General features: G+C 43.2%; 1 protein-coding gene across 3 annotated transcripts in view; it reads right to left on the reverse strand.

Annotated features, from left to right (window-relative positions):
• arap2 (ArfGAP with RhoGAP domain, ankyrin repeat and PH domain 2) overlaps positions 1 to 22,352 on the reverse strand; it is a 361,519-nt gene that overhangs the window by 57,914 nt on the left and 281,253 nt on the right. For all 3 annotated transcript variants that reach the window (XR_013498288.1, XM_078215698.1, XM_078215708.1), the window contains 2 exons: positions 18,203 to 18,415; positions 3,497 to 3,602 (listed from right to left, as the gene is read on the reverse strand). Coding sequence is in view for 2 of the 3 variants with exons in the window: in XM_078215698.1 (XP_078071824.1) it covers positions 3,497 to 3,602; positions 18,203 to 18,415 (319 nt within the window). In the remaining variant the exon portion in view is untranslated. The remainder of the gene's footprint in view (positions 1 to 3,496; positions 3,603 to 18,202; positions 18,416 to 22,352) is intronic.

A 22,352-nucleotide genomic window follows, 5' to 3' on the forward strand; every position in this document is an offset into this window, starting at 1 on the left:
ATGTGGTCCCCGGAAGGGTAGGGGGTTTTAGTTCAGACGGACAGCATGGTCAGTGCAGGCTTGGAGGGCCGAAGGACCTGTTCCTGTGCTGTAATTTTCTTTGTTCTATCTCAACTAACATCAAAACACATTCCCCCCAGCAACATGGATCAGTTCTGAGACAGCTGAGCATTGTCCTTGGCTTCCTCAAGACAAGTAAAGATGTGGCCCAGGTTGTTCTTTTGCATTAGTTCAAGGAAGAAGTATGACATTAAAGACAGAAGTTGGGAAGTAAACTTTAGAAACAAATTGAGAAACTTACACTCCTGAATAGTGGCTGTGACAATTACCACCACTTCTAAATTCTGTGCATCAAAGCCCAGAGGGGTTATGTCAATGAGATACTTGTTCACCCCAGTCCAACGCCGGCATCTCCACATAATGAGATACTTACCAGAGAGATTTTTTTTAAGAAGTCAAGACACATCCCTGGACTTGACTATACCATCAGGATTCAGTGAATGGCATCAAGCAGAGGTAAAGCACTTCCCCAGAGAGAATGAGGAAACAAGAAATAAATGAGGAAAAATCAACTTCTCAGAATGACCAGTTAAAAGTATCATTGGGAAAAGTCAAGGAGCAAGTTGCCTGCTTACCACCTGTCAGCTTCAGAATAATGAATTGGAAAAGAAACCATACACAACTGAAAATAGAAGTTAATGATAATCCTTCCGGAGTAATTAGAGAGCAGCTAATAAGATCATTCAGTAAATTTTCACTAGCATCAGAAAAATAATGCTGTGAAATGGATCAATATAGCGCACATTTGTATTATCATTGTAGCACAAATATATCACAAATTCACTATCCAAATAAAGAGTTGTAGCATTTTAAGGGAAGTGTGTAATATTTTTGAGAAGTTTTCTCTCATAACACTTTAGGGGCAAAGATGTCAAAGATACAACTTTACAAGGAGTGAGATTACATTATTAAATATGAGATTGTAGCCAATTTAAAGAGAAGCATTTTGTATACTTTACCTGAGAGACAGACGTGGGGAATATTTTTTAAATAAGATCGATCACAAACGTTAATAAGGAAGGTACAATTATCCACAAAGCAATGAAATTCCACAAGGTTCACAAATACTTGGAGCCCGATTTAAAATAAAAATGCGACTTACACAAATATCAAAGTTTGCTGCATTTTATTTTGTTATACATTTTGAATTGAAGTGGCCATTTATCAATCTGGACGGAATCTAATTCAAAGTTTAACATCTGATCTCAAGTAAATTCTTAATCAACCTTTTTTTAATTAGCTCAGTAGCTGACACTCGTGGAAACACATCAAGTGTCTGTATGTTCAAACCAGCATCTGTGTGATTACTTTTTTCCCCCAAAAAGATGTCAGGTCTCATCCCCAACTGCTACGGAGCCTAAACGTTAGGCACAAGTTAGTGGAACCAAGGCTGAGAGAGCACGCAAAGTGTGCACAGAGGCACTGCTGATGTTTAATCAGGTAAAACTGTACAGCTTGCCACCTGCTGTTCGTCTATCTATGACTATTTGTTATAGAACATTTACTTCTAGGGTTATCTGGACCTAAGCAGGAAGAATTCTAACTCAAAATGACAACCATCGAAGGTTGGTCATGCTGGCAGTTATTGGATTATTGAGTTATTGGATTACCCAGTTTGCATTATCTTGATGGCAACCTTGATTGCTTGGTGTGTCATCTCAATGCCAAAGAGACTCCCTCTTAGCTTCTGAAAGGAGGATATTCACTAGTTGGCCATTGGGCAGCTGATGATTGTCTTTCTATTTGCAAAATTATATAGTCCTAAATTGATAAATGGTTGACAAATTCCAATGAACTTGCGACTATCCTTGTCGCATGGCAGAAGCACCATACTGAATTGAAACACCATACTCAACAACATGTAGTGAGGGACCATCTGTATGGAGGTTGAGCAAGCTGTTGCATTGTGCTACACAGAAAAGCAGATTCAATAACATTAAAACCTGATGCTGTTTCAGACGGTCGCACACAGATGTGTTCAAACTGAACTCTTCTATTGTCTTGAACTATGTGTGAAATAGACCGTCTTTCAAGACATGTATGAGATCAAATACTGATTTTGAGGGTGAATTTACGGCAAAAAGTGGAAGGGGTTATAGCAAACAATGATTCTGACCTACCCTGGCTGAGTGGATCAAGGGAGTACTACTTATGTCCATGTTATTGTGAGAAAGATGATAGTGATTAATTTGCACATTCTATGCTAAGCTATGCTTCTGAGCATGGGTTTGAGCCTTAACTAGATGGACCAAAGATACCATGACTCCTTCACAAGCAGCAATTAAAACAGCACAATGCAATTTGGCCTCAACACTCAGAAGAGAAATCACTCAGGGTTGTCCTCATTTGTAACCAGGTGCTTCTGCTAGAAGTGTACCAGTGGATGGTGGTCAAGAGCAGGATCAGGACTGGCTGTGGTGCACTGCACAAATAAACAACCTTTTCACACGCATTATCTGAAGACAGACATGAAATCAGGCACTAGACTAAGCATCCGAGAGCTTCAAGCATGAGGAGTCTAATCACTTGCTTCAGACACCATCTTCAGGGGAGGAGGCGTGAAAAAGAATGAAAATGACTACAGATCCTCAGCTGGTTTCAGTGAGATTTGATAGTTGAAATTGGAATAAGAGGAGGTCACTGCTTCTGAAACATCAGCAATGGGATCAGCCAGGGAATTTCTCCATGGAATTTATAGGGACCGTATTGATTCCTGGACATTCATCCAAACACAATCACAGGTTCTGATGAAGGTTCGTCATCAACCTGAAACGCTAACTTTACTTCTCTCCACAGATGCTGCCTGACCTGTTGAGTGTTACAGTATTTTCCGTTTTATTTACTTCTGTTCTGCCCAAAGAATCCTATAAACAAATGAGGTTTGACAGGCCTTAATTTGGAGGCTGTCAGTCAGTTAGTGATATCAGCAATAAATTTAAGACAATGGGTGGGATTTTACTCTCCCCTCCAGGCCTCCGACTTGCGGTGTGTTTTATGGCGGCGGAGGCCCACCAATCGGCCATGAGCAGGAACCTCGGGTCCTCACGCTGTCCACTGGGCTTCCCTTTGTTCACACTCTCTGCTGCCAGGGAAGCCACAGCGGGGGAGGGGTCACTGTTGGTGAGACCTGAAGATACTGCCGGTGAGAATGGCCAGAAAATGTTGGCTCATGCAAATTATGTAGTGAACTATATCCCGAGATCTTCCAGTCTTCAGGAACTGTACCTAATGCAGTTTGTATAATCTACTGTTCCAGAAATGAGCTGATAATCATTGCATTATTCAATCAAAAAGTAACTGTTAAATTGTGCTTTTTTCCTCAGAGGTGCAGATTGTTTCCATGTATATCCACTTAAAACACAGATAGACTAAAATATGAGCAATCAAGGTAGATGCTGTTCACGTTGAAAGCCACGGAAATACTAATTTCACACACCTGTAGAGGTGACCAGTCAGAGCTGCAAGTGTAACCCGGTTGACACGTGGTAACGTCTGTATTAACATTCGGTACTTCTCCAGTCTTTCCTTTTCATTTTGTACATCTAGTGATAAAAGATTGTTGGGGGTTAAAGCACAGGCAGAAAGTTCAGAAAAAGGCAATGCATCAAACGGACTCAACACGACTGAACTGTTAACATTATATTAAAAAGGCCTTACGAGCCCGATTGCCAGACTGGCCTTTTCTTGATGTAAAATTACATACCACCTTCATGAGCACAACTCATTATGGAGCAGTGCCCTCAGTGACATGGATAACAGGTTGCTGAGGGTTGTGTGTTCTCTCACAGGGCTCCAGTAAACTCGTTTTAATGAGATTGTAAGCACTTTATGGCATGGAAGGTTTCGCTTACAGAATCCTGCAGGGAGTTAATTTCTACTTTCCTCTAAACAAACAAAACTTTTATGCGATTCAGCTTTCAATGAATTCATCCAGCACTTCACTGAGCACACATGAAATACCTTTGTACTCTGGGGCTTTATGATTTATGGAGCTCACTGTGATTTGTGGTTTGGGGTTTGTATCTCACTCTAATGCAACCTTTCCTAAAATTACATTCTTAAAATATTCACAGGAAGCATGCAAACATAAATTCATGATGTATTTGGATTTGAAAATGAGATGCATTGAAATGCTTAGCTAGGGATGAATACATATATAATACATTACCATGCTGGTAGAAGCTAAAGTAGGTGAAAGATCTGACTGGGGTTGCGAATTTAAACAAAAGTATTAAGGGGAAGAATCTGAAATCACAAAGCCCACGCGTGTAATACTGCTAAATGAAAATTCAACAAATTGTTTAACCGTTTCAGGGTTAGCCACCTCTCTCTGGAGTTTAAACATATCAAGTCATAAGTTGTGTCAAGAACTTTGTTTCTTGGCTTGTCCTAATATTAGGACAAGATTAGAAAAAGTACCCGCAACACTGGCAGTCTCGTGGCATTTGGAGAAAAAAACAAATCTGCTTTGCATCAGCAAATCTTAACAAGCAACGCAATCAAAAGAGTATGTGTGCTCTGGAACTAGGCACGGCTTTCAGCCAAGTTGTTCCAGTACAGCTAGAAAACTGGCATTCACCCAACATGTGGAAAATTGCCCAGGTATGTCCTGTCTTCAAAAAGTAGGATAAATCTAAGCTGACCAATTATTGCCCCTTTAGCCTAATTTTAATCATCAGTAGTGTGACAGAAGTTGCTGTCAATGATACTGTTAAGCCTCACTGATACAGTTTGGATTCCGCAAGGTCTGTTTGCTCCAGACCTGATTACAACCTTGGTCCAACATGGACAAAGAGCAGAATTCAACAGGGGAGGTGACAGTGATTACCCTTGACATCAAAGCAGTATTTGACTGTATGGCATCAAGGAGTAAAACTGAAGTCAATGGGAATCAGGAGGAAAACTCTCCACTGGTGGAAGTTACAACTTACACAAAGGAAGATAGTAATGGTAGTCACTGCTGAGTCCCTCAGAGTAGTGCTTTAGGCTCAACCATCTTCCAACCGATTCATCAATCACCTTCTTTCCATCATAAGGTTAGAAGTAGGGATGTTCAACTGATGACTGCAGTGTTCAATTCCATTTGCAATTTCTCAGATAATGATATAAAACCTGCATGCAGATTCAAGCCAACATCCAGGCTTGGATTGAAAACAGGCAAATAACATTTATGCCATGAGTGTCAGGCAATGACTATTTCCAACAAGGATTTCCAAACTGTAAGTCACGACCCTCAATGGAATTGCAGAGGTCATATTTGGGGTCACGAGCTGTCCCTCCTCCAAGGCAATGGTAACTGGAGGGAAGACTCCCCAATCTTGAGGTTCTGGCTGGACAGCACTGGACCCAATGGATCAATTCCAGCAAACAGCACCAAAGAACAAAGAACAGTACAGCACAGGAACAGGCCCTTCAGCCCACCAAGCCTGCGCCAATCATGTTGTCCTACTAAGATCAATCGCCTATACCTCTCTATTCCCTGTCTATTCATGTGTCTATCCAGATAAGTCTTAAATGTCGCGAATGTGTTTGCCTCAACCACCTCACATGGCAGTGCATTCCAGGCCCCCACCACCTCTGTGTAAAAAACTTCCCCCGCACATCTCTATTGAACCTTCTCCCCCCTACCCCCTTTACCTTGAACTTGTGCCCCCTTGTAATTGTCATTTCTGCCCTGGAAAAAAGCTTCCAACTGTTCACCCTATCGATACCCCTTGTAATTTTATAAACTTCTATCAGGTTACCCCTCAGCCTCTGTCTTTCGAGGGAGAACAATCCCAGTTAATTCAATCTCTCCTCATAGCTATTGCCCTCCATACCAGCCAACATCCTGGGGAACCTTTTCTGTATTCCCTCCAAAGCCTCCACTCCCTTTTGGCAGTGTGGCGACCAGAACTGGACACAGTATTCCAAATTTGGAAACTTTTATACTTGATGTCCCAGCCGATGAAGGCAAGCATGCCAGATACTTTCTTTGCCACCTTTTCCACCTGTGTGGCCTTTTTTAAGGATCTGTGGACCTGTACTCCCAGATCTCTCTGTGTGCTTATGCTCCTGATGGTTCTGCCATTTATTTTATAGCTCCCACCTGAATTGGATCTACCAAAATGCATCACTTTGCATTTGTTCAATTTTCCAGCCTTTCTTTACCCTGCTGTATTCTCTGACAATCGTCATCACTATCTGCAACTCCAGCAATCTTAGTATCATCTGCAAAGTTGCTAATCAGACCAGCTACATTTTCTTCCAAGTCAATTATATATATTACAAACAACAGAGGTCCCAGCACTGATCCCTGCTGGTGTTCTGCAGGGCTCACTGTCCACATCCCCCGGTGTCCGGTGAGCCCAAAGCTCGTTTGATAGCACAAACTGGCAGGTGTGAGCGTGCCCAGGATCTTAGTGTGCCGACTTGGTGCAATTAGTGGTCAGCAAGTGTTACTCAGTCACTGACAGATTGGGGAAAAACCAGAGATCATGTGTTGAGCTGTGAAGATTAGTGGTGGCTTCAAGCCTTTGTGTTTCTGTTCCTCTCTGCCTGTCGTACAGGCTTCTCATCTCAAGATAGAGACTCTGATAGGCATCAGCAACTACACCAAAAAGGTATGGGGGGTGGGAGAGAGAGACACTGCTGACTGAATGAATGGGGATTTGGGGCTGCTGAGTGGGGGAGAACTGGGAGGAGGGGGACTTTGTGTGTTGAGAAGAGAGGCTGATTACAATGTGTGCATGGGAGTTGGGGGAGTGGTTTTCGAGTCTTCTGCTCCCAGAGAACATGACTGAAATGGATATATGCACAAAATAGTTCTTTTGCAAGTACTTTAAAAACTCAAGAGCTTCACATTGATATGTTGATCAGTAATATTAAGAATTAAATCAGTAATTAGTAAGATTAATAATTATACACTGAATGTTACTGTTACTTTATTTACTGCTGTCACCAAAATTGGGTGTTAGCAATATTTTGTGCCCTTGTTTGTTGGGTTGTTCCTCCTCAGAAGGTATGTCTCAAAGTCTAAAGGACGGATTTCAGTGAAACTGGGTGTAGGTAGGGTATGTTCAAGGAAGAGTTGATCAGCTTTTGGCGAAGATACAGATCCAGATTTTACTTAATTTGAAGGGTCCATCTCTTATTATGTGGAGGGGAGAAAATTGACTTTTTCTTTTAGAATGTTGTAGTCTTCTCTGCTGTGGTGGAATTTGTCACAGCTGTCAAAATATGAGCAGAATTTTCAGAGCAGGTTGCTGGATGTGGATTAGTCTGAAGTCTCCTCAGCGAGTTGGTAGCTTTGAAAACAATCGTAAGAGCTGTGCAATTGTAATAACATTGAGTTGACATATGTAGTGAAATTATGCCCCTACTGAGAGACTTATTTACATATTATTTTTGTTTTTGCTGGCACGTGGGGTCAGATTCATTTTCAAGTGCTAAAATTGGATCACATTGGGAAATATTGAAGCACTGGTCTAACTGCCTCTCCCTGACACTCAATGTCATTACCATAGCGGCACGGGGCGGCACGGTAGCACAGTGGTTAGTACTGCTGCTTCACAGCTCCAGGGACCTGGGTTCGATTCCCGACTTGGGTCACTGTCTGTGTGGAGTTTGCACATTCTCCTCGTGTCTGCGTGGGTTTCCTCCGAGTGCTCCGGTTTAGAAACATAGAAAACTACACCACAAAACAGGACCTTCGGCCCCACAAGTTGTGCCGAACATATCCCTACCTTTTAGGCTTACCTATAACCCTCCATCCTATTAAGTCCCATGTACTCATCCAGGAGTCTCTTAAAAGACCCCATTGAGTTTGCCTCCACCACCACTGAAGGCAGCCGATTCCACTCGCCCACCACCCTCTGAGTGAAAAATTTCCCCCTAACATTTCCCCTGTACCTACCCCTCAGCATCTTAAACCTGTGTCCTCTCGTAGCAGCCATTTCCACCCTGGGAAAAAGCCTCTGAGAGTCCACCCGATCTATGCCTCTCAACATCTTATATACCTCTATTAGGTCTCCTCTCATCCTACGTCTCTCCAAGGAGAAAAGACCAAGCTCCCTCAGTCTATCCTCATAAGGCATGCCACTCAATCCAGGCAACATCCTTGTAAATCTCCTCTGCACCCTTTCAATCTTTTCCACATCCTTCCTGTAATGAGGCGACCAGAACTGAGCACAGTACTCCAAGTGGGGTCTGACGAGGGTCTTATATAGCTGCATCATTATCCCCGGACTCCTAAACTCAATCCCTCGATTGATAAAGGCCAGCACACCATACACCTTCTTAACCACCTCCTCCACCTGCGGGGCCGATTTTAGAGTCCTATGGACCCGGACCCCAAGGTCCCTCTGATCCTCTACCGTACTTCGAGTCTTTCCCTTAATATTGTACTCCTTCATCCCATTTGACCTGCCAAAATGGACCACTACGCATTTATCTGGGTTGAAGTCCATCTGCCACTTCTCCGCCCAGTCTTGCATCCTATCCATGTCCCTTTGTAACTTCTGACATCCCTCCAGACTATCCACAACCCCACCAACCTTCGTGTCGTCAGCAAACCTACCAACCCATACCTCCACCTCCTCATCCAGGTCATTTATGAAAATGACAAACAGCAAGGGTCCCAGAACAGATCCCTGGGGCACACCACTGGTGACCTACCACCAATTAGAAAAAGACCCATCTATACCCACTCTCTGCCTCCTTTGGGCAAGCCAGTTCTGGATCCACAGAGCAGCAGCCCCTTGGATCCCATGCCCTCTCACTTTTTCGAGAAGCCTTGCACGGGGGACCTTATCGAACGCCTTGCTAAAATCCATATAAACTACACCTACCGCTTTCCCTTCGTCAATGTGTTTAGTCACATTTTCGAAGAACTCCACCAGGCTCGTAAGGCACGATCTGCCCTTGACAAAGCCATGCTGAGTATTCTTGAGCATACTAAACCTCTCACATATGCTCATAAATCTTGTCCCTCAGGATCTTCTCCATCAGCTTACCAACCACTGAGGTTAGACTCACCGGTCGCTAATTTCCTGGGCTATCCCTATTCCCCTTCTTGAAAATAGGAACCACATCCGCAATCCTCCAGCACCTCTCCCATCTCCATCGACGACGCAAAGATCATCGCCAGAGGCTCTACAATCTCTTCCCTCGCCTCCCACAGTAACCTGGGGTACATCCCATCCGGACCCGGCGACTTATCTATCTTGATGCCATTCAAAGATTCCAGCACAACCTCTTTGTTAAAGTCCACATACTCAATCTTTTCAGTCCACCGCAAGCCCACAGTACATCCACCCATGTCCTTCTCCTCTGTGAAAACCGAAGCAAAATACTCATTAAGCACCTCTGCCATTTCTACTGGTTCCGTACTGATTTTCCCACCTTCACCTTTTATAGGCGCTATTCCTTCACGTCTCATCCTTTTACTCTTCACATATTTATAGAACGCCTTAGGGTTTTCCTTAATCCTACCTGCCAAGGCCTTCTCGTGACCCCTTCTGGCTCTCCTAATTTCCTTCTTTAGTCTCTTCCTACAAGCCGTATACTCATCTAGATCCCTATCTTCGCCAAGCTCTCTGAACCTTTTGAACGCTTTCCTTTTCTTCTCGACTAGGTCCCGCACAGCTTTCGTGCACCACGGTTCCTTTAACCTATCAACTCCTCCCTGTCTGCTCGGAACATTGTCCTGTAGAACCCTAGACAGACATACCTTGAAAAACTGCCACCCACAGTCCAAAGATGTGCGGGTTAGGTTGATTGGCCATGCTAAAATTGCCCCTTAGTGTCCTGAGATGTGTAGGTTAGAGGGATTAGTGGGTAAAATATGTAGGGATATGGGGGTAGGGCCTGGGTGGGATTGTGGTCGGTGCAGACTCCATGGGCCGAATGGCCTATTTCTGTACTGTAGGGTTTCTATGTTTTCTATGATCTAAATGCCCCACTATCAACATCCTGCAGGTCACCATTGATCACAATGTTAACTGAATAAGCCATATAAATATTGCGTTTACAAGAACAAGTTAAAGGTTGGGAATTCTATGGCAAGTAGCTTTCCTCCTGGTTCCCAAAGCTTGTTCACAAGGCACAAGTCAGCAGTGTGATGGAATACTCTCCACTTGCCTGGATGAGTGCGGTTCCAACAACACTCAAGAAACCCGGCACCATCTCGGACAAAGAAGCCCGCTTGATTACCACCTCATCCACCACCTTAAATGTTCAGTCCCTCTGCCACAAACACACCTTGGTAGTAATGTGTACAGATATATTGTAGCAACTCATCAAGGCTCCTTCGTCAGCACCTTCCAAATTCGCGACCTCCACCACCGAGAAGGACAAGGACAGCAGGTGCATGGGGACACTACTACCTGCAAGTTCCCCTCCAAGCCACACCATTTCGATTTGGAACTATATCACCATTCTTTCATTGTCACTGGGTCATAAACCTGGAACTCCCTCCCACTATACCAGATGGATTGCCGAATTCCAAGAAACCCTTCTCAACAGCAATTAGGAATGGACAACAAACGCTGGCCTTGCCAGCAATGCTTACATCCCATGAATGAATAAATAAGAAACAGGGAGTGAAGGTAATGTTCTGTTGCAAAGTACAAAATTGCAATTGCTCAGATGTCAGAGGCTGATTAGAATTAATGAGGTGCAGACTGCAGAACGTAGTTATCTGAAACTGACCAGATAAAAGTCAGTAAATGCAGTAACATAAAGACCTGTCTGATACATTTATGTAATGTTAGAATCATGCTTGATGCTATTTTCTCCTGGTGTAACACACAGAAAGGTAATTCAAGTAACTGTTCTACTGATAATGCATGTGGACAAACATAAAGAGCAGTCTTTTGGCTACAGTCATTAGTGGACTAACAAATTAATTCTTTCCTCGCAAGCTGAAGACTCTCCTATATCTTCTCCCTCAGCTTCCCCGAAGGCTCGCTCCGGATACCAATTGGATTATTTGTTTGTAATAATGATGAGTAGTGAAAAGGAAGGGAAAGCAGGATCGTCTCAGTCATTTCATGACATTTTCACATTGATGTGAGCGTAATGGCAGCACCCGCAGTATTTGGCGTATTTTCAGATATTTACTGGGCTGAGACAGGCAAGTAGGATGGAGGGGGAACAATATGGGAATTTAAAAGAATTTCACTTCATTATCTTGAGGTCTGATATCGATTGTATAGCAGTGGGTTTGATGAGGACCATGTGAGGCAATTTCAACTTCCACATTTAAAGGACCAAGCTATAGGAAGAATTTGGAGGAGTTAACAGTTTGCTCAAAGAGGTTAAAAATTAATGATGGATTCAGGATGGTCTTGATTTAATACAACATCTTCATTCATGCCTTTATTACTTCTTGACTTGACCAATCCAACTGCTGGCTGGTCTCTCACATTCTACCCTTTGTAAACGTGAGGTTAAAAAGCTCTGCTGTTTGTGTCCTATTTCACCCTGTGCCTCACATTCAATCACATTGGATCCCAGTACTGCAATGTTCTGAATTCTCACACTAATTGTCAAATCTCTCCACAGTTTCGTATCTCCCTATCTCTGTCAGCTCCTTCAGCCCTAAAACCCTCCAAGATACCCCACTCTTTCAATCCTGATATCTTGAGCATCCCTGATTTTAATTACTATTATTAACAACCTTGCGTTGAACTATCTAGACCCTAAGCCCTGGAATTTCTCCACAAACTTCTCCACTCTCTTTTCAGATGTTCTTTAAAACCCAAATCCTGCCTCTTTGGCTGAGCTTTTACTCACCTGTCTTCATAACAGTCCTCATTTTGTGCTCATCTGTCTTTAGGTGGGTCAGCACCATATTTTGTTTTGATAATCTTCATGTGAAGCCCTTTAAATGTTCTACTACATTAAATGTGCTGTATAAATATGAGTTATTACTGATGTTCTCATCATCCATCATGTCAACATATGCCACTACACTCATACACCTGACCTTTCTCCTACTACAGGGAAAGAGAGCATAAGACAGAAGAGAAAGAGCAATGGCACAACTGACACATGGAGAGGAGGGATGTGAGGGATTCCGTGCCTTTTAATTGAATTTATATCTTTTGAGGCAGACTCTGACCAAGCCAGAAACTGAACTGAAAGGGAAGTAGAAACGGAAACAGAATAGGTAAATAGAAAGGTAACAGGTATTAGAAAGGAGACTGGCCCTCCCAGTTTCAACAGAAGCAAAAACATTGCGGTTTAGAAATTAAGATTTTGGGCAAATTGACCTAGTTGAAAGATATAAAAGAACACAAATCAGTCCAAGCTGAGCAGTAGCAGTTGATGAATCCAGTGGTGCAGCAGAGGCAGGCTGCAGATGGCTGAAGAAGACAGAGCCCAAATTGAGAAGCTGAGAATAAGTCTCTGCGGCTGTTCCTGTTTCTTAAAGATAACAGTGGTGGATCTACATCATCTAGACTGAGATGATGTGTTTCTGTAGATGTGTGCCATTTGTGGTGAGCACCTTCCTATGGAACCCAGATTGGTTGTGTGTTGCTGTCTCCAGGGGATCAGATTAACTCCTGGAAGGAGAAGAACCAAACTTCTTTGTAAGGAAGACAAAGTTTGAAGGACTTTGTGACTAAGTGTGATCATCAAAATCTGAATGGACTACTGAGCCAATTTGTAAGATCTCTCTGAGTTGTATCTTCCATTTAATGACCAATTTATAGTTTATTTAGTTTATAATCAACCACAATGTGCTTGCTAATTCATGTTTTACTCATGTTAGTTTTTGATGTTAGATTACCAGGCAGAGATAGTATTTAGCGTTTGCTTTTTTGACTCATGTACAGTAAAAATTCTTCTCTTTTAAGCCATGAAATCGTATGGCTTAATTATTTTAGTAAATAACCAAGATTTTGTATTTCTTCTTTGTTAAAAAAAATGCTATCTCTACTAAGATCATAACCAAGTAGGGAGTTCTCTGCAGGATTTCAAATAGACAGACAGATATGGATTTTACTATAGTTATTGATTCATAGGATGGCTATGGCTTTTTTGGGGAGGGAAGGCTTATCCTCGAGTGGTTTGCAACAATTAGCCAAAGCTAGTTAGTGGACAAGTTAGAGTTAAACACAGGGGTTAACAAAGCAGAAATATCTGAAGCAATAGCACTGTATTTGGGATTGAAAACAGGAAAGCCCAACTCAGGTAGAACATGGTACGAGTTGACTAGAATTCAGTTGCAGATAAAGCAGCCCGAAATGGAAAAAGAAAAGGAGCTACTCAAATTGGAAAGAGAAAAAGAAAAGCAAAATCTTGAACTTGAAAAAGAAATAGAGATGCAGAATCTTGAAACTAAATTCCAGAAACGGAAGTCAGCAATGGAAGACAGAGAGCTTCAAAGAAAGAAATTAAACAATATAAACTAGTTAGAGAATCTGTTCTGGTCAATAAAGAAGATAGTATGGAGGATGAAAGTGATATAAAAAAACGAGTATGATTTCATTGCTGTAAGAATGGGCACACTGGAAACTGTTGCAAGCTGAAAGGTAAATCTGTGGCAGTAATAGGAATACTGAAGGGGTTTTCAGGAAAGATTGTACCAGAAAACAAAACAGGTGATAGAACAGTAGCAATAGTACAATTGTAAACTGTTCCTTCAGAATTGACACGGTGGCACAATGGTTAGCACTGCTGTCTCACAATGCCAGGGACCCGGGTTCAATTCCACCCTTGGGTGACTGTCTGTGGGGAGTTTGCACGTTCTCCCCGTGTCTGCGTGGGTTTCCTCCGGGTGCTCCCGTTTCCTCTCTCAGTCCAAAGATGTGCGGGTTAGGCGACTACTCATGCTAAATTGACCCCAGTGTCGGGGGTAGCAGGGTAAATATGTGGGCTTACGGGAATAGGGCCTGAGTGGGATTGTGGTCAGTACAGACTCAATGGGCCGAATGACCACCTTCTGTACTGTAGGGATTCTATGAAGTGAATCAGGTTAGAAAGGTTTTGTCTTAGCCCTCTAACAGGTAAGCAAATTAACATTTTGGGAAGAACTGGAACAGTTCAGTATTGACCGTGGCTGATGATGCAATCCGTCTTCCAAAGTAGTTTGATGCAACAAAGTGTTTCTGGTCTCTGCTGAGATCATGGGAGTCACGATGTGGAGATGCCGGCGTTGGACTGGGGTAAACACAGTAAAGAGTTTTAACAACACCAGGTCAAAGTCCAACAGGTTTATACAGAGACACCTTGTCTCTGTATGTCCTGTTTGAGAGCAGATATCCACTCCATCTGACGAAGGAGCAGCGCTCCGAAAGCTAATGGCATTTGCTACCCTTCTCAATACTAATTCATTTCTTTCTCTCTGCTGGGTTTTCAATCATGCTGCACGAGTCCATGAACCTCCAACTTCACATTGGAGGTCATTCCTTCTGAGGGTGCACCAATACAAGACCCATGCTTACCACGGGCCAATTCAAATACCCATGCTTCACAAGTGAACAAGAGTTGATGCTGGGGACAGGGGGAGCAGTGGACAGTCTGTATTGGTGGACACAGCTCTCTCTCCAAGCTTTACTCAGCTGGGCACCAATTCTGTACCCCAGGGGCTGTTGATGAATCAAAGAGCAACAGGCAACATACAATGTGCTAACAGGTCATCCAAGCACACCAACTATGATTGCAGAGAGTGTGCAGGGGTCTGCCTCAAATATGACTGGGCTGATGTCACAGGGCATTGAAATGATATATTTTTTTGGGCATGGGTCGAGTGGCCAATTCTATAGGACATCAAATGTGGCACTCTAATGATAGCATGTACACCTTTACATTTCCATGGACTCTCAAATCAACAACCTTAAATAGAATGACAAATACCTTAGCCGTAACTTTACAGCATCACAACGAACTGCACCAGTGCTCTCCAGCCAATTGGTGGGGTTGAAGCACTGATGTCTCATAAGAAGGACAATGGCAAAAGGTGAAATTCAAGTGGATAACATATTCCACTTCTCACCTATTGCAAACCTCATCCCTAGTTGTACAGATGCAGGTGAAGCAGTCATTGATGGAACCTCCAATGTCCAGTGGAAGTCAGCCAACAGCATTTCAGCAGTCAGATGAGGGGTTCGACCTCTGTACAAGGGAATGTAATGGTGAATGGAAAAAATGTTACATTGTGAAGGTTCTGTTCCTTCGTAGAATCACACAAACGTTATGATTTTGTGCCCATTTCCTACCTTGTCCATTCTTAGTTGCTTAGTGACATTTTAACTTGTTTGATGATGCATTTGGAATACTGTGCCCAGTTCTGGTCGCCACACTAACAGAAGGACGTGGAGGCTTTGGAGAGAGTACAGAGGAGGTTTACCAGGATGTTGCCTGGTATGGAAGGGCTTAGTTATGAGGAGAGATTGGGTAAACTGGGGTTGTTCTCACTGGAAAGACGGAGGATGAGGGGTGACCTAATAGAGGTGTATAAAATTATGAAGGGTATAGATAGGGTGAACGGTGGCAAGCTTTTTCCCAGGTCGGTGGTGACGTTCATGAGGGGTCATAGGTTCAAGGTGAGGGGGGGGAGGTTTAACACGGATATCAGAAGGACGTATTTTACACAGAGGGTGGTGGGGGCCTGGAATGCGCTGCCAGGCAAGGTGGTGAATGCGGACACACTGGGAACATTTAAGACTTATCGAGATAGCCACATGAACGGAGTGGAAATGGAGGGATACAAAAGAATGGTCCAGTTTGGGCCAGGGAGCGGTGCGGGCTTGGCGGGCCGAAGGGCCTGTTCCTGTGCTGTATTGTTCTTTGTTCTTTCTTTGATGAATGGGAAGACTTGAATTACCAGCGACCGAAGAAGGGATATGCAAGGAGTGAGCTGGGAAATCTCAGCTGCTCTGTCAGCATTTATCTTCGATGGTAAGTTTTTCCAGCATCCTCTGTTGTTGTTTTAGATTGCCTGGTTGGCAATTTGTAGCACTGCGTTGTGTTAGTGACATTAGGCAGGGCAGGAAGAGTGATTGTTGCATGTGTCTCTAACACTGGCCCTTCTCTGCAACCTAACTGATCCTTGCACTAATAAGAGCATCCCTGGCAACAATATGAACACAGTAAGAGTTTTAACAACACCAGGTTAAAGTCCAACAGGTTTATTTGGTAGCAAATACCATTAGCTTTCGGAGCGCTGCTCCTTCGTCAGATGAACAGCCAGCATACTTCATAGTCCTCATCAACTTCCTCTTCATTATTTCTTCCTCCTCGGGATTCTCTGGGAGCCTCTGCTCAATTTACCTTGCCCTCTTGCAGATCCAAACCTCGCTGCTGCACAATATCATTCAGAGTGCAGCACAATACAGCCAACCTGGACACTCTGGCTGGTGCTTACTGAAGGATGCTTACTGTCCAGGCCCCTAAAGGTGCAGCACCAGATCCACGAACAGCAGGCTGCAGCTGCTGGACATACTATTTCTAGTCTGAAGCCCAATCTAAAGCAGCCAAAGTGCCATCCATCATGATGTGATTCACAAAACCTCCTAAGTTAAAAAAGTAAAATCTTAGTAAAAGCATTGTGAACAAGCCATTTTCCATCTACAGGTAAGTGGGCAGCTCTGAGCACTGAGTGCTTATTGCAGGGTTTCCATGAGTTTTAGTCAGCCCCCTCAATTGTTGTTGGACTCTCATTTTGTTTTCTCTGGCAGGTTTCAGGAATTGCAGGAAACCCGCGGATGCAGAGTGATTAGCATATGCTAATAGGTGACCTGCCTTTCCCAGGTGTTTGCATACAGTCAGCCTCAAGCTGTGCTCAAGTTAAACAAGGCAGCTGAGAGACTGGAACAGGTTTTAGACATATTCACATTTTTGCTGCTTTTAAAATGCTACCTGCATGCAAACTCCTCAACATCTAAAGAAAAATAATGTTTAAAAATAGTTGCTGTGTCATATATATAAAAATCTTATATCAATATAAGTTGTTGTCTTTGGTCGCATTTCTTATCTGATGTACTGAGAAAATCTGTATTGTTACAAAATTGTACACCACAAATGTGACAAAAATTAAAAGATTTTGAATGCATGATGAACATGTGATAAATGATATTCATAAATATATGCTTAGTGAGGATACTAAAGGATTTATTTTTTTTGTGTTCTCAGAAATGCCTAAAGAGAAATTGCATATTTAATTTTCCGATATTGATGTACAAATTAGTGGTTGAAGCAAATATTGAGGATATATCAGATAACAAAATAAACCTTGGCATAGAGGTTTTGTTTTGAAAGGAATTATTTATCCAAGCCAAGAAATTCATAGCAAACCACAATGGTGGTGTGGGGTGGGGTTGGGATTTCAGTACATCCAGATGTTGCCTTTGTTCAAGAGTCCTTGGTCAGCCAGGTTCTGTATTTCGAGTGGGTAGCCACTGCATATTGTCTCAACTGAAATGTCTGTCCTAATGCTGGACGGCGTGGGTTTCCAATGAAGGAAGAATTTCACTACAGCGTAACAGCATCAACTGTGCTGGATGAAGCTGAAGAAAGGAGGTTTGAAAGACTTCATACAGCCATCCAATGTATCTGAGGCAACTGCTGGAATTTGGAATAGCTAACCAAAAATATTAGTACAGACACATACAGCGAGAGTCTATTACTGATTTTGGTGACGGGATGGATTTCTATGTCCCATTAAGATGTTTTGACATCTTTGTAGAACAAAGCATCATTTTTTTGGTTTATGTTACAGAAAATAGATTTTTTAAAAACCATGGAATAGATAAATCATAGAATCCTGACAGTGCAGAAGGAGGCAATTCGGCCCATCGAGTCTGCACCGACCACAATTCCCGTAACCCCACATATTTACCCTGCTAATCCCCCGACACTCGGGTCGATTTAACATGGCCAATCAACCTAACCCGCACATCTTTGGACTGCCAGAGGAAACCAGAGCACCCGGAGGAAACCCACGCAGACATGGGGAGAATGTGCAAACTCCACACAGATAGTGAGCCGAGGCCAGAATTGAACCCGGGTCCCTGGTGCTTTGAGGCAGCAGTGATAACCGCTGTGCCACCATGCCACCCCATAAATCAAATCAACATATGGGAGCAGTAAAGGAGAGGGTGCAGAATATAGTGTTACAGTCATAACTAGGGTGCAGATAAATGTTTTCTATTACCTAATGCAGACAACCAATATGGATATAGTTCCTTGGTGAGCAGGGCATCATCGATTTCAAACAGAAATCTCTTCAGCACATCCACGACATCATCCAGCTGATGTTCCCCAATTCTCAGTTTCACATTTCTGGCATCTTTTCTAAATTGATCCAGAAGCAGGTTAACTCGTGATGGTGTGCCATTTTTCTGGTAAATTCCTTCGCAGCCGAGGCCTAATGAGGAGTGAATTACATTTCATTAAATACACACATATAAAATATAGTCCTACTTTATTCAGGGAAGAGTAGCCAACATTTTCATTCAACAGAAATTTTGAAATATTTGTGCTAAATAGAGGCTAATAACATGATTGCATTGATAAGTCCAAATGAGAGACATTGGGCGGAATTTTACCAAAACATTTCTAAGCATCGTGAGAATAATGGGGTGAACTGTTTCTCAAGCGCGCTCCGCATCACATTATTTCGACAGTCAGTTAGTTTTTTGGGAAGCTGGGAGTTTTGTACCGGTACTGAGGGGGCTAGGGCCTAAACATGCCAGTGAGTCAGCTGAAGAGAGCTGTTTCGCAAGGGCACCTCGATCTCATAGTGCACTGAGAGACTCACACCCACCCCCAACAGACAACAGGACACCCCGCCTCTTCGGCTTCAAGGTTACCGCCTCTGACATGGGTCACTCGCATTGGGGCATCAGGGCCCTCCCAATAGGTGCCCCTACCAGGCCACCATCACGGCCCCCCTCCATGATCCACCCTTGCATGACATCCCCTCACATAGCCCCTCTGTCATGGCCCCCACCTAGGACCCACCCTCTTGACACTGCTCCTGGCACACTAGCGGTGCCCAATTGGCACCTCCGGAGTGCCTGGTGACCACTGCTGGTGTGCATGGTGGGCACTGCCAGGATGTCTGGTGGACATCCCCAGGTGGGCACTGCCCAGCCATGCCCCCAACCACCCAAGGGGGGCTTCAATGGCCAATGATTTGATTTGATTTATATTTGATTTGATTTATTATTGTCACATGTATTCACATACAGTGAAAAGTATTGTTTCTTGCGCGCTGTACAGACAAAACATACCGTTCATAGAGAAGGAAACGAGAGAGTGCAGAATATAGTGTTACAGTCATAGCTAGGGTGTAGAGAAAGATCAACTTAATGCAAGGTAAGTCCATTCAAAAGTCTGACAGCAGCAGGGAAGAAGCTGTTCTTGAGTCGGTTAGTACGTGACCTCAGATTTTTGTATCTTTTTCCTGAAGGAAGAAGGTGGAAGAGAGAATATCTGGAGTGCATGGGGTCCTTAATTATGCTGGCTGCTTTGCCGAGGCAGCGGGAAGTGTAGACAGAGTCAATGGATGGGAGGCTGGTTTGCTTGATGGATTGGACTACATTCACAACCTTTTGTAGTTCCTTGCGGTCTTGGGCAGAGCAGGGACCATACCAAGCTGTGATACAACCAGAAAGGATGCTTTCTATGGTGCCAGGTCTGCGCGAGTGGAGACCAGTGGTGATTTTTGCCATTATGGCACCTTGCCCAAAGGCCGGAGAATTCCACGCCCTGGGATCTGAGTGGACTATGCATATTTAATTGCTACTTTAAATACGGTAATTGGCCTTGCGCCAGTTTGCGCCATTTGAAAAGGGCCGGGAAGATCGCAAGCCACTTGGCGCGACTCGGATTTTTGGCTTTCCACACTATTTTCTCGGCTCACCATATGATCACCGGGCAAAGTGAGGTGGTAAAATCGCACCCATTGTTTGAAGGGCTACAGGAAAGTATTAAAATACTCAGCACTAAGATCTGAGCATATCAATACATACAATTAGGAAACACTTCTGTCGTTTGCAAGGAAAGCACTCTCACACTTCATTTTAAATTACACTTCTGGGCACAACAAAAATGCAAAGTTTTAATATTTTTGGCAGTGTCAAAACAGGCTACAATATGCTGAGAGAATCTTGGCATCTACCTATAACAGATCTTCCCTGCTGTTCTTTCGTCCTTGGCTTTCTTTGCAGTCTTTTTACTTACTGAAAACCAGTTATATGTCTAATGTTGCCCAATTTTCAGGAAAGGTCATTAAAATATTTTTACTAATGTCTTCGGGATGCCTATATACCCATACCAAGCAATAGAAGGTTACTGGCACCAAAGCAAAATGCAGCAAATGTGAGAATCTGTTCTCACCCTGATCTGGGAGGATTTATTAACGTTGCTTCAAATTTCCACCCTATTCTCTCCTTCAACACTGTCCATCTCTGAATCTTCCTTTCTTTGACATTTCAGTCTCCATTTCTGGGGATAGGCTATCAACAAATCATCACGATAAGCTCACAGCGACACTTTCTCATACTTGTTTCACGTGAGGATTCCATGCCCTTTTCTAGGTTTCTCCACCTCTGCTGTATCTGTTCAGACGACACAATCTTCCACATCAGAACTTTGATCCATCTTGCTAATTCCTCAACCGAAGATTCCCCACCTCGACTATGATTGACAGTGCCCTCAATTGAGTCCATCCCATTTCCCGCTCTTCTGTTTTCAACCTCCTCTCCCTTCCAAAGCCATGATAGGGCTTTTGTCCTCATCAGCCTCCATATTCAACACCATTTCCATCACCTCCAGTGTGATGCTACCGCCAAAAATACCTCCTCTAGACATATCTTATGTTCCTTTGCTTGTCCCATTACTACTCACTTTGTCTCTGCACCAACTATTTTGCCATTTCATTTCTCCTTTCATCCACCCTAATGCAGATCTTCACGTTTTGATCCTTTTTCCGCCTTCTCCCATTTCACTTGCTCAAGACCAATTACATTTCTACATATCTTCCCCTATCTCTTCAGCATTCTGAAGGGATTATTCCCTCGACAATACTCTGATCCTCTCCTCAATCATCCCCAACATTTCCTCCCCTGCCCATAACATCTTTCCATGCAAGTGCAGGAGACGCAGCATCTGCCCTTTTATTTCCCCTCTCTTCATTGTCCAAGGCTCCAAACACACTTTTCAGGTGTGACAGTGATCTCAAATGTACTATTTTCCATTTGGTATATTGTATTCACTATTCACAATATAGTCTGCCCTACACTGGGGAGACCAAACGCTGATTGTCTGACCACTTTGTGGGACAGCTTCATTCACTCCGCAAGCGTGACCCTGAGCTTCTGGTCATTTCTCACATCGATTCTCCAGCCTTGTTCTCACACTGACCTCTCAACCTCGGCCTACTGGCGTGTTCCAGGGAACATCAACACTTTTTCAAGTTGGCGCCGGAGCAAAGCGACGTCTTGCAAGCTGTGCCCAGCATACCTTCTAATTCTATCTTTCACTCTTATTCTATGCATTAAGTTGATCTTTCTCTACACCCTAGCTATGACTGTAATACTATATTCTGCACTCTCTTGTTTCCTTCTCTACGAACGGTATGCTTTGTCTGTATAACGCACAAGAAACAACACTTTTCACTGTATGCCAGTACATGTGACAATAATCAATCAAATCAAATCAAATCCCAGCTCGAGAAACATCTCCACACCGTTTGATTAGGTACTTTACAGCCTTCTGGCCAAAAATTTACTTCAACACCTCGGACAGTCATTTCTATTTTGTTTCCTTTCTTTTGTATATTTCGGTCTCACTCTTGTTCTTTTCTTTGAGCTGGCAGTTGTTCATTATTCTGCCATTCACACTCCTCTCGACATATCTTATGTTTCTTTTGCTTATTACTACTCCCTTTGGCTCTGCACCATTTTGCCATTTAATCTCTCCTGTCTTCCATTGCAGACCTTCTCATTTTGTTTTTTTGTAAAACCTCTCCCACTGCAACTGTTTAATAGTAGTAACATTTCTAACTTTTCCCACTTCTAATGAATGGTTATTGACCTGAAATGTTAACTCTGTCTCTCCCGCCAGATGTTGCCTGACCTGTTGAATATTTTGCTGTTATTATCTATTCGCCGTTGAATGACAACAATATGAAGCAACCAATGAAATGCCTAACTGAAAGCCATTCTAACCGTCCTGAAACCCCAAATTTAGCATCAACTGATCATCACATCTAGATTGACTTATGCTGTTTTAAACTTATTCTTTTCAGCCACTGTAAGTATCCTGCACCATGACCCTCAGCCATTTGGTTTCACTTT

This window comes from Mustelus asterias, chromosome 1 (assembly GCF_964213995.1).
Source record: "Mustelus asterias chromosome 1, sMusAst1.hap1.1, whole genome shotgun sequence".
Taxonomy (NCBI): domain Eukaryota; kingdom Metazoa; phylum Chordata; class Chondrichthyes; order Carcharhiniformes; family Triakidae; genus Mustelus; species Mustelus asterias.